The sequence below is a fragment of the Octodon degus genome, unplaced genomic scaffold (genome assembly GCF_000260255.1).
Source record: "Octodon degus isolate 3935 unplaced genomic scaffold, OctDeg1.0 scaffold00004, whole genome shotgun sequence".
Taxonomy (NCBI): domain Eukaryota; kingdom Metazoa; phylum Chordata; class Mammalia; order Rodentia; family Octodontidae; genus Octodon; species Octodon degus.
The window spans coordinates 5,357,356-5,371,651 of NW_004524580.1; the positions used below are offsets into that span (position 1 = coordinate 5,357,356).

The following is a 14,296-nucleotide window of genomic DNA, read 5'->3' on the forward strand; positions in this document are numbered from 1 at the left end:
TTCTGAGTCAATACTGGGCTATCAGAAAAGGGAACATAGTTTAGGAAAAAAAGTGCTTCAGGTGTGGGAAGTGGAGATTTTGCTAATGGGATCAAGTGAGAATTTTTGTATGTTGAGGAAGACGTCTACAAGTCAGCTCCTGAGAACTGCTTTGTAAGAGGTTTGGAGTAAAGCAAAATCTTTATCCCCAAAACAAAATCTGAATTTTTTCTCTGTACAGATTTTCTAGACAGAAATGTTGTGCATCTTTATACCTAACAAGGCCACAAGCATTCCGGCTCTTATGACAGCTGCTGGTCTTGGTCTAATAGGAAACAATCAGCATTCTCAGTGAGATGCTTCATGTGACTCAGCTTCTGAGAGAAAATCTGTGAATGTGGAGTCCTCAGGGCTCCGGACTGGGCCTGGCTCACAGCCAGGCAGCCTGGCAGGAAGGCATCAGGCCTGACATTCCTTGGAAGGCAGCCAGTCAGCTTTCCTAGGGGACCCCAGTCTCGGTACAGACTCTCCATTTAAACTTCTTCAACAAGTAATAAACATCCTTAGAAAATTCAGAGGCTATTTTAAAATCTTAATTTCAGAAATAACAGGCTAAGAAAGAGGTCAGGAGATTATGGTGGCCCAGAACAAATAAGCCCAAGTGGAAACTCAACCACAGTGGACTTCAGAAATATTTAAGGAGGGTCCTCAGTAGAGAGGGGTATGGGAGAAGCCAGAGAACAAAGAAAAGAAACAGACTGCACCTAGAGCTGCATATGTTGTTTATTTTAACACTAACTAGAACCCCTAATGTCTGCAGAATTTTTTTCCAAACTTTTAGTAATAATAAAAATTGGATTTGTATTTACTATTCAAGGCTCATCTTTTCCTCTTTTTTACCGACAAACAAGCTGAACTTCCAAAAGGCCAAATAACTTGCCCACATCATCGAAGTCAGTAACTAGTGATTTTCCCAAGTTTCATATTCAAATCATAGGCATGCACCTTTATTCAATTTTTGCAGATATCAGTAATACTGTTTTACTCTCATTATTGTATGAAATTATATATTTATTGACATATCATTATTTGATATATTTAATTATAGAATATTTGTTGAGTACAGACTACGTGATAGACATTATGAAATAGACATTGGGAAGAATAGGGAGTTTAAACATAGAGAGTGGAATCTAATTTGGGAGAGAAGCATTAATCAAGTACTTACATGAATTTCATATCACATGGCTATGAAGTGCTGAGAAGACAGGCAGGCGCGCTCAGTGCTTGCAGTGGGAGCCTTGACCTGAGGATTTAAAGAGACAAACACTTGAACAGAGTGTTGTAGGGAAAGGCTGAATGGGATGAAGGGAGGACAACCATATGAGATGGTGAGATCCTAGGGGGCCAGGGAGCTAGGGAGTTGGAAAAGGCTCTTTGTGGCCACAATGGAAGGAAGGGAGACTTTTTAAGGGACGACTTTTTAAGGAAAAATTGTTGAGTTCTGTTCTGTCAATGATGGGTTGGGGGCATGGTTTGTGACCACCGGAAAGCGATATGAATTCCTTATCTGCAATTTACAGAAAAGTGCTGCATGAGAATTACCATTTTGGAATTTTTGTGTGAACAGGAAAGACAAATGCAATGAATATGATAAAATCTGTACAGACTCTAGCAAATGAAAATTGGAAGCATAGAATATGGCTTTGAAGAACTAGACTTTTTGTGCATGTATCCCTTAACTTACCTACCTAGAATCACAGCATTTAATGACATGTAAGGGAAAGTAGAAGACGGAAATACAAAATTGAAAAAAAAAGATTTTTTTGCTCAAAATATAATAAATTATTAATAGTTGTAAGTGTTCAAATCTAGAAAAGTATATGATATTTGATTTGATATCTTAAACTTGAGTTATTTTATGTATTTAGTACAGGGTCTACACAGTTTCACTATACAGGTTGAACTCATAGTGATCCTCCTGTTTTCGGCCTCCCAAATGTTGGGATTTCAGACACGTGCCACCATGCCCAGTCTCAATCATTGTCTCAGTGCACCCCCAGGGGTAGGACTGGCAAGGCATGCTGGGGATCGAATCTAGGTCCCTGCATCTGCCTAAGCAGGCCTTTTAATCTGCTGAGCTACCTGGCCAGCCTTGAGTTACGTATTTTTAAAAAACGCCAATATTTCCTTTTAGACTGATAATCCTGGAACATCCAGTTATACAGCAAAACCATCTTGATGAAAGGCTTATAATAAATTGATTTTTCTTATGCTGGAGAACTTCCACTTTGATGAGTCACTGGTGACGACAACTGTCATTCACCTCCCTCTTCTCGGCTAATTTCAGAGCACATACAGAAAATGAAGGGACCTCTTTACCATCTGCAGACTCCTGTACCAGCCCCACGAAGATGGACTCATCATACAGTAAGACTGCTAAGCAGTGCCTGGAGGAGATATCCGGTAGGTGACCTAATTAACGAATAGGTCCTATACCAGAATTGTTACAATTTCTCTGTCCATCTTTTTGCTAAATCACACTTAGGATGTAGTTTTTGCACAACTATGGTTTGGGCTTCTTTTGCTTCAGAGGTTCTTAGATATGTGACTCTTCTGTTCAGGAAGAATAGCAGAGGCTACTTTGAAAAGAGTGATGGCACTCCCAAAAGTTGATTCTATAAACCATCTTGTCTTTAGTCGAATTGAATACAGTCAAGAAAACCTGGGGAAGCTATTGTTATTAGAACAAATCTTGGATATTATTTGGATATTAACAATATACTAAAGTTCACGTGCTGATGTAAATTTTATTACTAGTTCAGGTCTTCTCTGACTTCAGGTGTATACCAGTTAGAAAAGTTCTTATGGTGGCTCCAAATATATGCTTGGAAGAAATGTAGGAAAATATTTCATTCTACCTAAGTAGGTAATGTGGGAAATAGATACCTGCACCAGATTTAAATTACCAGATTTTTAAGTGTATGAAACAGGTTATTTTAAGCTTCAGCCCGAAGTTTTTCATAACTCAGATAAGCCCAGGCCTATATGGAAAATTTTTGGTATAACTGCATTATATAGATCTATATTCATGAAGAACAAAGTAAGTTCTTACCAAAACATACTGCTTCTAACGAGTGAGTTTAAGATTTTAATCTGCTTCTAAGAATTCATGAAAGTAGAAGTATGTTTGTTATTCTAATAAACCTGGTTTACCCTTCCTGTAAGTACAAAGAAAAAAAGAATTAAATAAATGAATTAATTTTAATAATTGCTGTACTACTCCAAAAATTCAAAATAAAACTGTTGTTCTGAAGCTCATGAAAATAATGCTATCACATTTTGGTTGGTTAAGAAACATCCATACTTTGGCAGTCCTACAACAAATGTAGACATTTCGGCAACATCCTCCAGCACATATTGACAACAGTGACAGACAATGTTCTCAGAGTGCTTTTGGAATTAACATTAGTGACCACTAGACACCAGGGACTTTAAATGAAGAACATAAAGAAGCAATAGAAACTGTGATAATAAGCTATAGCTGTGGAGATTGCATTTGTTGATTTTTATATAGCTGGAGGAAGTGGCTTTCTTTTAGCTCTACAAAGTGGCATGGCCAGAATGATGCTGGGTATACTGTCACATAACAAAAGAGGCATATGCTTCCCATAGTTTTTTTATTCATTCATACCTTCTATATGCTTATGAAATACCAGAGATCAAATCTCTAGCTGAGCAAAAAATAAATTAAATTATGTATTTCACAAGGAATATTGTTTTCTGAAATTAGTAAACACTGAATGGATCTGATTGGATTAAAAATCTATGTTAACCTTTTTGTGGTTCTTATTCTGTCTAGCATTTGTTTTTTAATGTTTCCATTTAATACATTTCTGTTTTAATAGACTATGTGATAGTGAAATGTAAGCTAGATTTTAATATAATCTTATTGAATTATATAGAAAGAATAATATTATTTTGGAGTAGTAATGAATTATTTATATAGAATCACAGTTTTAAAGAAATAAAACAGAAAATGAATCCTGCAGCATTGTATCTGATGGTGTCACCCTTATTGTTATCTATTTAAAGTTAGCCTATATTGGGGTAGAAAAATGCAATATTTAAATAGTGGAAAAGGGATACTGAGTTGTAGTCTGTAGGTTGTAAATTAATTTCAGGGTAAGCATCTCTTATCTAAACTCCTTAGGACCATAAGTGTGTCAGACGTCAGACATGTTTGGATTTTGGAATATTTGCATACACAAAATATTGTGGGATAGGACCTGAAATTTAGTTGTTTGGTATGCACTTTATTCATATAATCTGAAGCTAATTTTATACAACAGGATTGATATACCTGTGTTTAAAATTATTTTTAAAGTCACAAATAATAATTGTACATATTTGTGTTATTACATATAGGGCATTTTGATATATGTATATATTTATGTCCCACTCTAACAACATGATGAAAGCCTTTCATCTCAGTCTGGCTCCTCTACCACATGTCCTAAGTCTACTTTTTGATTCAACTTTTAGACCCATACCTCTATGAAGCCACTCTCAAAGTTAATAACAACATCAATGTCAACATGACCAACTCCAAGAATTGACCTCAGTCTGCATCTTATTTCTTCTTTCATTGATTCATTGCCCTCCTCTGAGAAAGTTTTTCTTTTAGAATATGGTTTTCAAAATACCAAATTCCCTTGGATTTTCTCAAATTTGATTGTTTGCTCCTTTTAGGGCTTCTTTTTACTTCTCATAATTGATATATTTTTTACTTCTTATGATTAAAATGATCCAAATATCTGCCCCTTGCCTTCTCTGCCTCTGCAAATTCCATTGGTGATTTAATGCTCCATCATGGCTTCTAGTCTACTCATGAACCCATGGCTTATGGTTGTTTCTATTCTAATTGTCTCCCTTATTTCCTGGAATCAAATACTCAACTACTTAGAAGACCTCTACACCTGATCATCACAGACATTTCCAACCTGTTAAACTAAAATCTACACCTGTTGTTATTTTTAATTTTTTAAACTTTTCTTTTGTTATTACTGATTTACAGTACATAATGATTAAGTTCATCCTGGAGAGTGGGCACATGTACAGAAAACAGCTTAGTTCATTTCTCAGTCCCTTCTTCTTTCCTCCCTCAGACCTCCCTCCATCTTATATATTTCATGCCATCTAAACTTTTCATTTTGATCTTCTCCACTTTATTAAATGATAATTCCATCTTTTTACTTGCCTAGGGCTGAACTATTAGAACTATTTGTGATACCTTTCTATCACTTACACCTGGCTCCTAATCCAATAGAGTATCTTAGGGCCGATGAGATAGTTCAGCGGACTAAGTGCCTGCTCAAGCAAGCTCAGGGACTAAGGTTTGAGCCCCTGAACTGAAGGCCAGGTCAGCCCCGCCTCTGGACACACTGAGATGGCAACAGAGTCCAAGCGTGGTGGCACACACCTGTAATCCCAGTGCTGGGGAGGCTGAAAACAAAAGGATCACTATGAGTCCAACCTGTGCAGCGAGACCCTGTACCAAATTAAAAATAAATAAATAAACAAAAAGAGTATCTTGCTCCATCCTGAAGCATTGTTTGTTATCTGAACTTAGGAACAAATAGCATATCTATTGATCAATTTTGTGAGATAGTTTTCAGTGCTAGAACTCTTACATTTTTCTCTCACCTTTTCAGAAATCAAATAAATTCAGATGATACGCTAAACTTACTGCATCTCATTATAAGAACAAAAATATTAAATAATGTAAGGTAGCAAATAATTATATTTTCAAAATATATCCAGATTTCAGCTCTTTCTTTCCATCTCTATTTTTCTCAGTAGATGTATTTTATGTGAAGGATATATGCACAGCTACTATTCAATAAATGCGTTTAAAAGCGAAGTCTTTGCAATTGACATATTATACATATGAAAGCCATAGTGAAGGGAAATCCTAATAATCCTCAAGTGCCAAGAAGTTATACTATGGACAGGAAAGTTATCAGAGAAGACTGGCTCTGGAAGCATTCAGAAGGTAGTAATCACAAGAAGTGAGAGTGAATAACACTCATCAGGAGGAATTCACCAAAGTGGAAATTAAAAATTTTATTTTGATGATACTTTCACTGAATAATCAAAGAATTTGAGGATTAAAAGGTTTATTCATTCAAGAAAAGCAATATATCAGTTCATCAATACGCTCTTAAAAGCTGCAATTTTAAAAAAAATCATAAAAATAGAAGAAATAATGTGAATAAGAATATACTAATAGAGTAAATCTACAAACGAAAGAATCTTTCAAAAGTCTAGGGCTGGAGAGATACCTTGGTGGTCTAAGTGCCTGCCTGGCAAGCGCTAGGACCTGGATTCTAACCCTGCTAATGCCTGCAGTGCCAGCCCTGGAACTCTGGGCATGGTGGTGCAAATCTGTAATCCCACCACTTGGGAATCTGAACTGCCCAGTGAGACCCTGTATCAAATAAACAAATAAATAAATAAATTCGCTTTTTAAAAAAGTGTAAGCCAGTGAAGTCTTTCCTATATTAAGATACTTCCATTTTATTAGAGTCTCTATCCCTTCCACATCCCTCCTTCTTATTCTTACCTTTGTTATTGCTACCATATTCCAGCTACCAGGACAATGAAACACAAAGCACTTGCTCTTAGTACTGGCTCCCAGCACAGACGTCCCTACAGAGTATAAGTCACCAAGGATTCTTGAAAGCAATGGTGAAGCTCTTCCTGTCTTTTATGTAATCATTGCCTTGGTATATGTCAGGCACCGTGGAAGTTGGGAAAACACAACTGACTAAGTCAGTCTTTCTGTAGTAGTGAGGAACAAATAGATAAACTTTGAAACCATAAGTAAGTGAATAATTGACATTTGGGAGCAACTAAGTTATTTGTAAAGAGTAAAAAAGGTCTGAAAGGAAGACTAGATGTATATGTTGTAGACTCATGGTATGCAAAGAAACCAGGAAATAATATTCCAGGAAGAAATGACTTCAGAAAAAACAAACTGAGAACAAATGCAACTTACCTAATTCCTTTCATTAGTTTGCTTTTATAGAACTTGCCATTCCCTAAGTTCCCCAGGGTCTTCTTGGCTCGGTGATTTAACCCAAAGTTTCACTGTTATTGCAACCTTTGCATTCTTATTGTTCATGGTCAGTGTAAAGCCTCATGGGAAATAATTATGTCTTGCTTCCCAAGGATGGTGATTTCCATGATGCATTTTACTGATGAAATTTGTCTTAGTCGGGTAAAATATAGTTTTTATACATTTGAAACCTATGTAGCTTGAAGGAGTCTGAAGATAATGCAAATATAAAAATACAAAATGACATGCAGTGATTCTAAAGGAGTCTGGGGGAATTTGATGACTTTGTCTAATAACCCTGCCCTCACAACAAGTTTACCTTGAAATATTGGTAGAATTTTATCTGGCTAATATTCACAGTCATATTTTCTGATAAAAGTACCTTGATTTTCCTTGGGGATTCTCCCTCTACTGTATGGCCAAATAAAATTGGTCCAAGTGGAGTCAACAACCCAATCCTTCCTTGACAGTTTCAGGAATGGACAAATGACTCAATTTATTTCAATCAGAACAAATGAAACTCAGTCTCAAAATTTTGCTAAGACTATTGTGAAAGATGTTCTCTTCCCCCATTGACCTGAAGCTGCTAAAATATAAAGCTTGGCAATTATAGCAGTTGCCTTCATCCTTGCTGAAATAGGCAGAGGAAAGAGAACTTAACAACAGAGAACACACCTAAACTCATGGTAGGAAATGTCTGAGGTCTGGAAAAATAAGTCTGAAACTGCTCCTTTCCAGCCTCTCTGTGATTTGGACATATTACACAGTAAAAATCCATTATTGTGGTTTAAAAAATGTGAAAAAAATCACCATTGCATGAATCACAAGATACATGACATATAAAGATATATAAAACAGGTGAAGACCTCTCAGGACCCCCCAGACCCAGCCCAAGCCCAGGGCCAGTGAGTGTGTGGGAGAGCTTCCAGCTGCCCTGGGCCCACTGGACCTCTCCGGACCAAGCCCAGGAACAACACATGAGTGAGACCCTCTGCCATGCTTTTGGGAACACTCCAGCCCTCCGGAGCGCCCCCCCCCAAGCCCACCGAGTGAGAATTTCTGCCATCATCTCTGAACCCCCCAGACCCAGCCCAAGCCAAAGCTAAGCAAGTGTGTGAGAGAGCTTCTGCACTCCCCTGCGCCCCCTCAACCCTCCAGACCTAGACCATGCCTGGACTACAGGCCTGGGATGAGACTCTGCAGTTGAAGTCCCTGCAGTGAGACTACAGGCCAGAACCACCCAACTAATCCAGGAGCAGAACATCTTGCCAGAGGGGCAAAACAGGTTCATTTCCAAGGGCTGCAGCAGGAAGGAGCTGAGCACAACAGCTAGAACCAAGCCAGGCACAACTTGAGGAACTCAAACTTAATAGATCTGGACCCAAATTTCAGTAGGTGCTAAGGTTATAACTGCACCAAAGCTGTACAACAAAGGTCAGAGGACAGTGCTATACAAAATGACAAAGAGAAGGAGCAAACTGCAATCTCAGGTTCCAAGCCCACCCAGAACAAGTGCAGAGGACACTAGCACAGAACAAATTGGGAATTACACAACTGAAATGTCTGAATCAATACCATCTGAAGAAAAACAAAAACAGCAGAAAGGTATAGAGGAACTCAGATCAGAAATACTCTCTGAAATGAAAAAAGAAATCTCTGAATTAATAGTGTCTGAAGTAAAGAATCAAATGCTGAAACAGGTAGAGAAAATCAAAACAGAAATAATCTCTGTAGTAAAAGAATTAATAACTGCTTCTCAAGACGACACTGATAAAAAAATAGAGGAGATTAGAAAAATGATGGATTCCTTGAATGAACAATAGAGGAAAAATAGATCGCATGAAGCAGAGTCAAAAGATATAGAGGAACTTAAAATCTCAATTACAAGCTTGCAAAACCATTTGAGTGAAAGTGATGATAGAATTTCAGATCTTGAAAAAGGCGTTGTAGCTAATGAAAAGGTAAGAAAAGATCTCTTAAAAACAACTAGGATGTGGGATAAAAAATAACACATCATCTGCAAGAGGATGCAAAGATGAACAACTTGAGACTAATAGGCATCAATAAGTCAATACAATGATAAGTCAATACAAATGATAAAAAAAAGAATACGGACAGAAGTAATAGCAGAAAACTTCCCAAATGGAGGAAACAATCTGATATTCAGGTAACCGAAGCATGCAAAACTCCAAATAACTTCAATGCAAATAAAAACACACCAAGATATATAATAGTCAAGATCACAGAAATCCAGCACAAGAATAATATACTGAAAGACACTAGAGAAAAGAAACAGATCACATTTAAAGAAAAACCCATCAGAATAATGGCAGACTTCTCTTTGCAAACCATGAAGGAAAGAAGAGCATTGAGCAGAGTACTTCAACTCATATATGAAAACAAATTCCAGCCCAGACTACTATACCCTGCAAAACTCTCTTTCAGGTTTGATGGAGAAGTGAAATGCTTCCATGACAAAGAACAACTAAAGAATTTTATGATGACAAAGCCAACCTTACATAGACTACTAAAAGATGTTCTGGAGAGGGACCAAATGATCAGAAGTCCACGAATGAGAACAGAGGGAACCCACTAAATACGGCAAACAATTAAACATAGGATAAAAAGGAGTAAACAACAGCAGGTAAATAACATGTCGACAATAAGTCCACACATTTAAACTATAACTATCAATGTAAATGGACTCAATTCAGTAATTAAAAGAAACAGACTGGCACAGTGGATTATGAAACAAAATCCAACAATTTGCTGTATCCAAGAAACATACTTAACTCATAAAGAAATTCAAGGGGCTGGGGAGATGGCTCAGTAGAATAAGTGCTTCCCTAACAAGCACAAGGGCCTGAGTTCAATCCCTGGTTCTGAAAAAAAAAATCATAGGCTGAATATCAAAGGATGGAAAACAATACTACATGCCCCAGCACCTCAAAAAATAGCAGGGGTAGCAATCCTGTTCTCAGAAAGTCTCAACTTCAAACCAAGAATGATCAAATAAAGAAGGCCACTATATATTGGTTAGGGGAAAAATTCAAGAGGAAGATGTAACACTCATAAAATATGTACACATTAAACATAGAAGCAACCAACTATATAAGATAAACCATAATGGACATGAAACGTCTAATATCCAATACCACAATCTTAACAGGAGACCTTAACACACCCTTATCCCCAAAAAATAGGTCAATCAGACAAAAAATTACCAAAGAAGTAGCAGAATTGAACAAGAGCTTGAAACAAATGGACTTAGTGGACATATACAGAATATTTCATCCAACCACAGGTAAATACACGTTTTTCTCAGCTGCACATGGATCATTTTCTAAAATAGACCACATACTGATCCATAGGTCATGCTTAAGCATACGCAAGGATATAAAAATTCTTCGACGCATATTATCTCAGCACAGTGCAATGAAACAAAATAAATGACAAAACAAACCAGAAAAAACCTTAAATATATGGAAATTAAATGACGCCCTACTCAGCAACCAATGGGTCACAGATGAAATTAAACCAGAAATTGAACAATATCTATAATTCAAAGAAAATTCAAGCACAACTTATCGGAATTCATGGAATGCAGTGAAAGCAGTTCTCAGAGGGAAATTCCTAGCTGTGAACTCACACATTAGGAAAACAGAATGGGAACAAATAAACACCCCAATGTTGCACCTCCAACATCTAGAAAAGAAAGAACAAATCAAACTCGAAGTCCAAAGATGGGAAGAAATCATAAAGATTAGAGCAAAAATTAATTCAATTGAGACGAAAAAAAACAGCTCAAAGAATCAACGAATCAAAAAGATGGTCTTTGAAAGATTAAATAAAATTGATAAGCCCCCAGCTAACCTCATCAAAAAGAGGAAAGAATAAAGTTCCAATACAAGCAATATGGAATGAAAAAGGTGCAATTACCACAGACACAGTGGAAATTCAGAAGATTATTAATAGCTACTTGGAGAATCTTTACTCTCAGACAAAGAAGACACAGACAAAATGGACAGATTCCCAGAAAGGTACAAACTACCAAAACTGAATCAAGAAGATATAACAACCTTCAATAACCCAATAACAACCAATGAAATATGAAATGTAATAAAAAACCTAGTGACAAAGAAAAGTCCAGGTCCTGATAGATTCACAGCTGAATTCTACAAGAAATATAGAGAAGATATCAATCTTCAATGAAATTGAAAAGGAAGCAATTCTCTCAAAATCATTCCTGGAGACAAGTATTATACTAATACCAAAACCAGGGAATGATTCCAGTAAAAAAGAGAAGTATAGGCCAGTCTCCCTCATGAACATAGATGCAAAATAGATTACAGCAAATCATCAAGAACATTATACAACATGACCAAGTAGGATTCATCCCAGGGATGCAAGGATGGTTCAATATATGCAAATCTATTAATGTAATACACTATATCAATAGAGCGAAAACTAAAAACCACATGATCATCTCAATTGATACAGAAAAGGCTTTTGGCAAAGTCCAACACTCATTCATGTTCCAAATCCTACAGAACATTAGAATAGATGGCCTCTCCTTCAACCTGATAAAAGCTATCTATGACAATCCCATGGCTAACATAATTCTAAAAGGGGAAAACTGAAATCTTTTACTTTCAGATCTGGTACAAGACAAGGATATCCTCTTTCACCACTCCTATTCAATATAGCTCTGGAGTCATTAGCTAGATCATTAGACAAGAGAGAAAAATGAAAGGAATAAGAGTAGGTAAAAAGGAAGTTAAATTATCATTATTTGCAGGTAACATGATAATTTACTTGGAAGGCCCAAAAAAACTCCACCAAGAATTGACTAGAATTGATACACAAGTTCAGTAGCATATAAGGATACAAATCAACACCCAAAGGTCAGTAGCTTTCCTCTACACAGGTAACAAACACTGAGAGGGAAATTAGAAAAACAAAGCCTTTTACAATAGCACTGCAGAAAATGAAATACCTTGGAATTCATCTATCTGAAGAAATCAAAGATCTTTTCAAGGAAAATTACAGTACTCTGAAAAAAGAAATAGAGGATTTCAGAAAATGGAAAGATATTTCATGCTCCTGGATAGTAAAAACCAACACTGTGAAGATGGCCATACTCCCAAAATTTCTGAACAGATTTAATGCAATCCCTATCAAACTACCACCAACATACCTCACGGACCTAGAGAAATCATTCCTAAAATTTATGTGGAACCAGAAAAGACCTAGAATAGCAAAGGCAATCCTGGGCAACAAAGACAAGGCAGGAGGTATTACAATTCTTGACTTGAAATTATACTACAAAGCTACTGTGATAAAAATCAGCCTGGTACTGGCAACAAAATCAATGAGGATCAATGGAATAGATTAGAAGATACAGAACCCCCTACAAAAGCACTCAGCCACCTGATCTTCTACAAAGGGGCCAAACATGCCTACTGGAAGAAAGATAGCCTCTTTAAGAAATGGTGCTGGAAAAACTGGCTTTCTACATGCCAAAAACTAAAACTTGACCTAGGTCTGTCACCATGAACTAAGCTAAAGTTAAAATGGATTAAAGATCTAAACATTAAAATGGAAACACTAAATCTCCTACAAGAGATAGTAGGAGGAACTCTTGAAGACATAGGGGCAGGCAAGATTTCATGAACAAAAATCAAATTGCACAGGTAATAGTTGAAAAAATTAAAAACTGGGACCTCCTCTTATTTAGAAGTTTTTGCACTTCAAAAGAAATTACCAAGAAAGTGAAAAGACAACCCACAAATTTGGAAAAAAACTTGACTAATAAACACTCAGACAAATGTCTGCTCTTTAGAATTTATAAAAAACATTAGGGCACCCAAATTTAAAGACCCAATCCAGAAATGGGCATCCGAGATGAACACACACTTCTCAGAGGACAAAATTAAAGAAGAAATAAATATATGAAAAAATTCTCCACATCACTAGCCAACTGTGAAATGCAAATTAAAACAACACTGAGATACCATCTCACCCCACAAAGAATGGCTATCATAAAGAAATCAACCAACAACAAATACTGGGGAGACTTTGGGGAAAAAGAAACCCTTCTCCACTGCTGGTGGGAATGTAGACTGGTGCAAGCATTATGGAAATCAGTGTAGAGACTCCTTAAAAATCTAGGACTGAAAAATCCCATTGAAACCAGGTATCTCCCTGCTGGGAATTTTCCCGGAAGAACTGAAAATGTCATATAATAGTGATATATGCATACCTATGTGTACAGCAGCACAAATTATGATAGCCAAATCTTGGAAACAACCAAGGTGCCTGTCACCTGAGGAATGGATGAAAAAATGTGGCATTTTTATACAATGGAGTTTTACTCAGCTATAAAGAATGATAAACTGGAAGCCTTTATATTTAAGTGGATGCCACTTGAAAATATACTCATAAGTGAAATAAACCAGACTCATGTGTGTACATATCATATAGTCTCCCTAGTATAAGAACTCAAAAGAAGAAATAAAAATAGAGAAGTATAACACAATTAAAAGGAATCTGAAAACTTGTTTATTAGAAAATGAAGAGAGGGCAAGGATAAAAGCTTAGGAAACATGACAAGGGCAAAGTCATACATTTGTATGCACAAGATGGCTAAGGCAATGATCCTGAGAATCTTCAACATGTTTTTGAAACTAGCAGTAATTGGTAGGATTCTCACCCTGACTAACTATGTATGCTGATACCTGTGAACTAAGCAACTGCCTGAAGATAGCAATGTGTAATGGTAGGGTCATGCTTGGAATGCCTGTCATTCTGGTCTTCTAAATACGTACTGTTTGTCATGACATACCAATTACTCCCATACTGTCTCTCAAGTAAATGTTTGCTTAAAAAAAGCGAGGTAATAAATGAAAACAAGAGACAAAAAAAGTCATAGGAATGTCCTGCTACAATGCTGCATATAGTTAGATTTCTAAATTGCTGTGTAAAAATATGTAACTGTTTATTCCTATTTTTTATAATATTTTTTAACTTTTTTCCTTCATATTCTGTGGGGACTTAATGTTTAACATTTCAATAGTTGATGGAAAATACCTCTTCCATGTTATGCCTAATATGTTTTTTATTCAGACAGTGAGGTTAAGCTCAACTGCCTATGTTATAGTGTAATATTAATAAGCTTCTCTTATGGATAGTTAACAA

The 14,296-nt window shown here is 36.5% G+C and overlaps 1 protein-coding gene across 3 annotated transcripts in view; it reads left to right on the top strand.

The window, feature by feature from the left end:
* Nav3 (neuron navigator 3) overlaps window positions 1-14,296 on the top strand; it is a 432,474-nt gene that overhangs the window by 232,361 nt on the left and 185,817 nt on the right. For all 3 annotated transcript variants that reach the window (XM_012515124.1, XM_004623749.1, XM_023716139.1), the window contains exon 9: window positions 2,330-2,445. In XM_012515124.1, coding sequence (XP_012370578.1) covers window positions 2,330-2,445 — 116 coding nt within the window. The remainder of the gene's footprint in view (window positions 1-2,329; window positions 2,446-14,296) is intronic.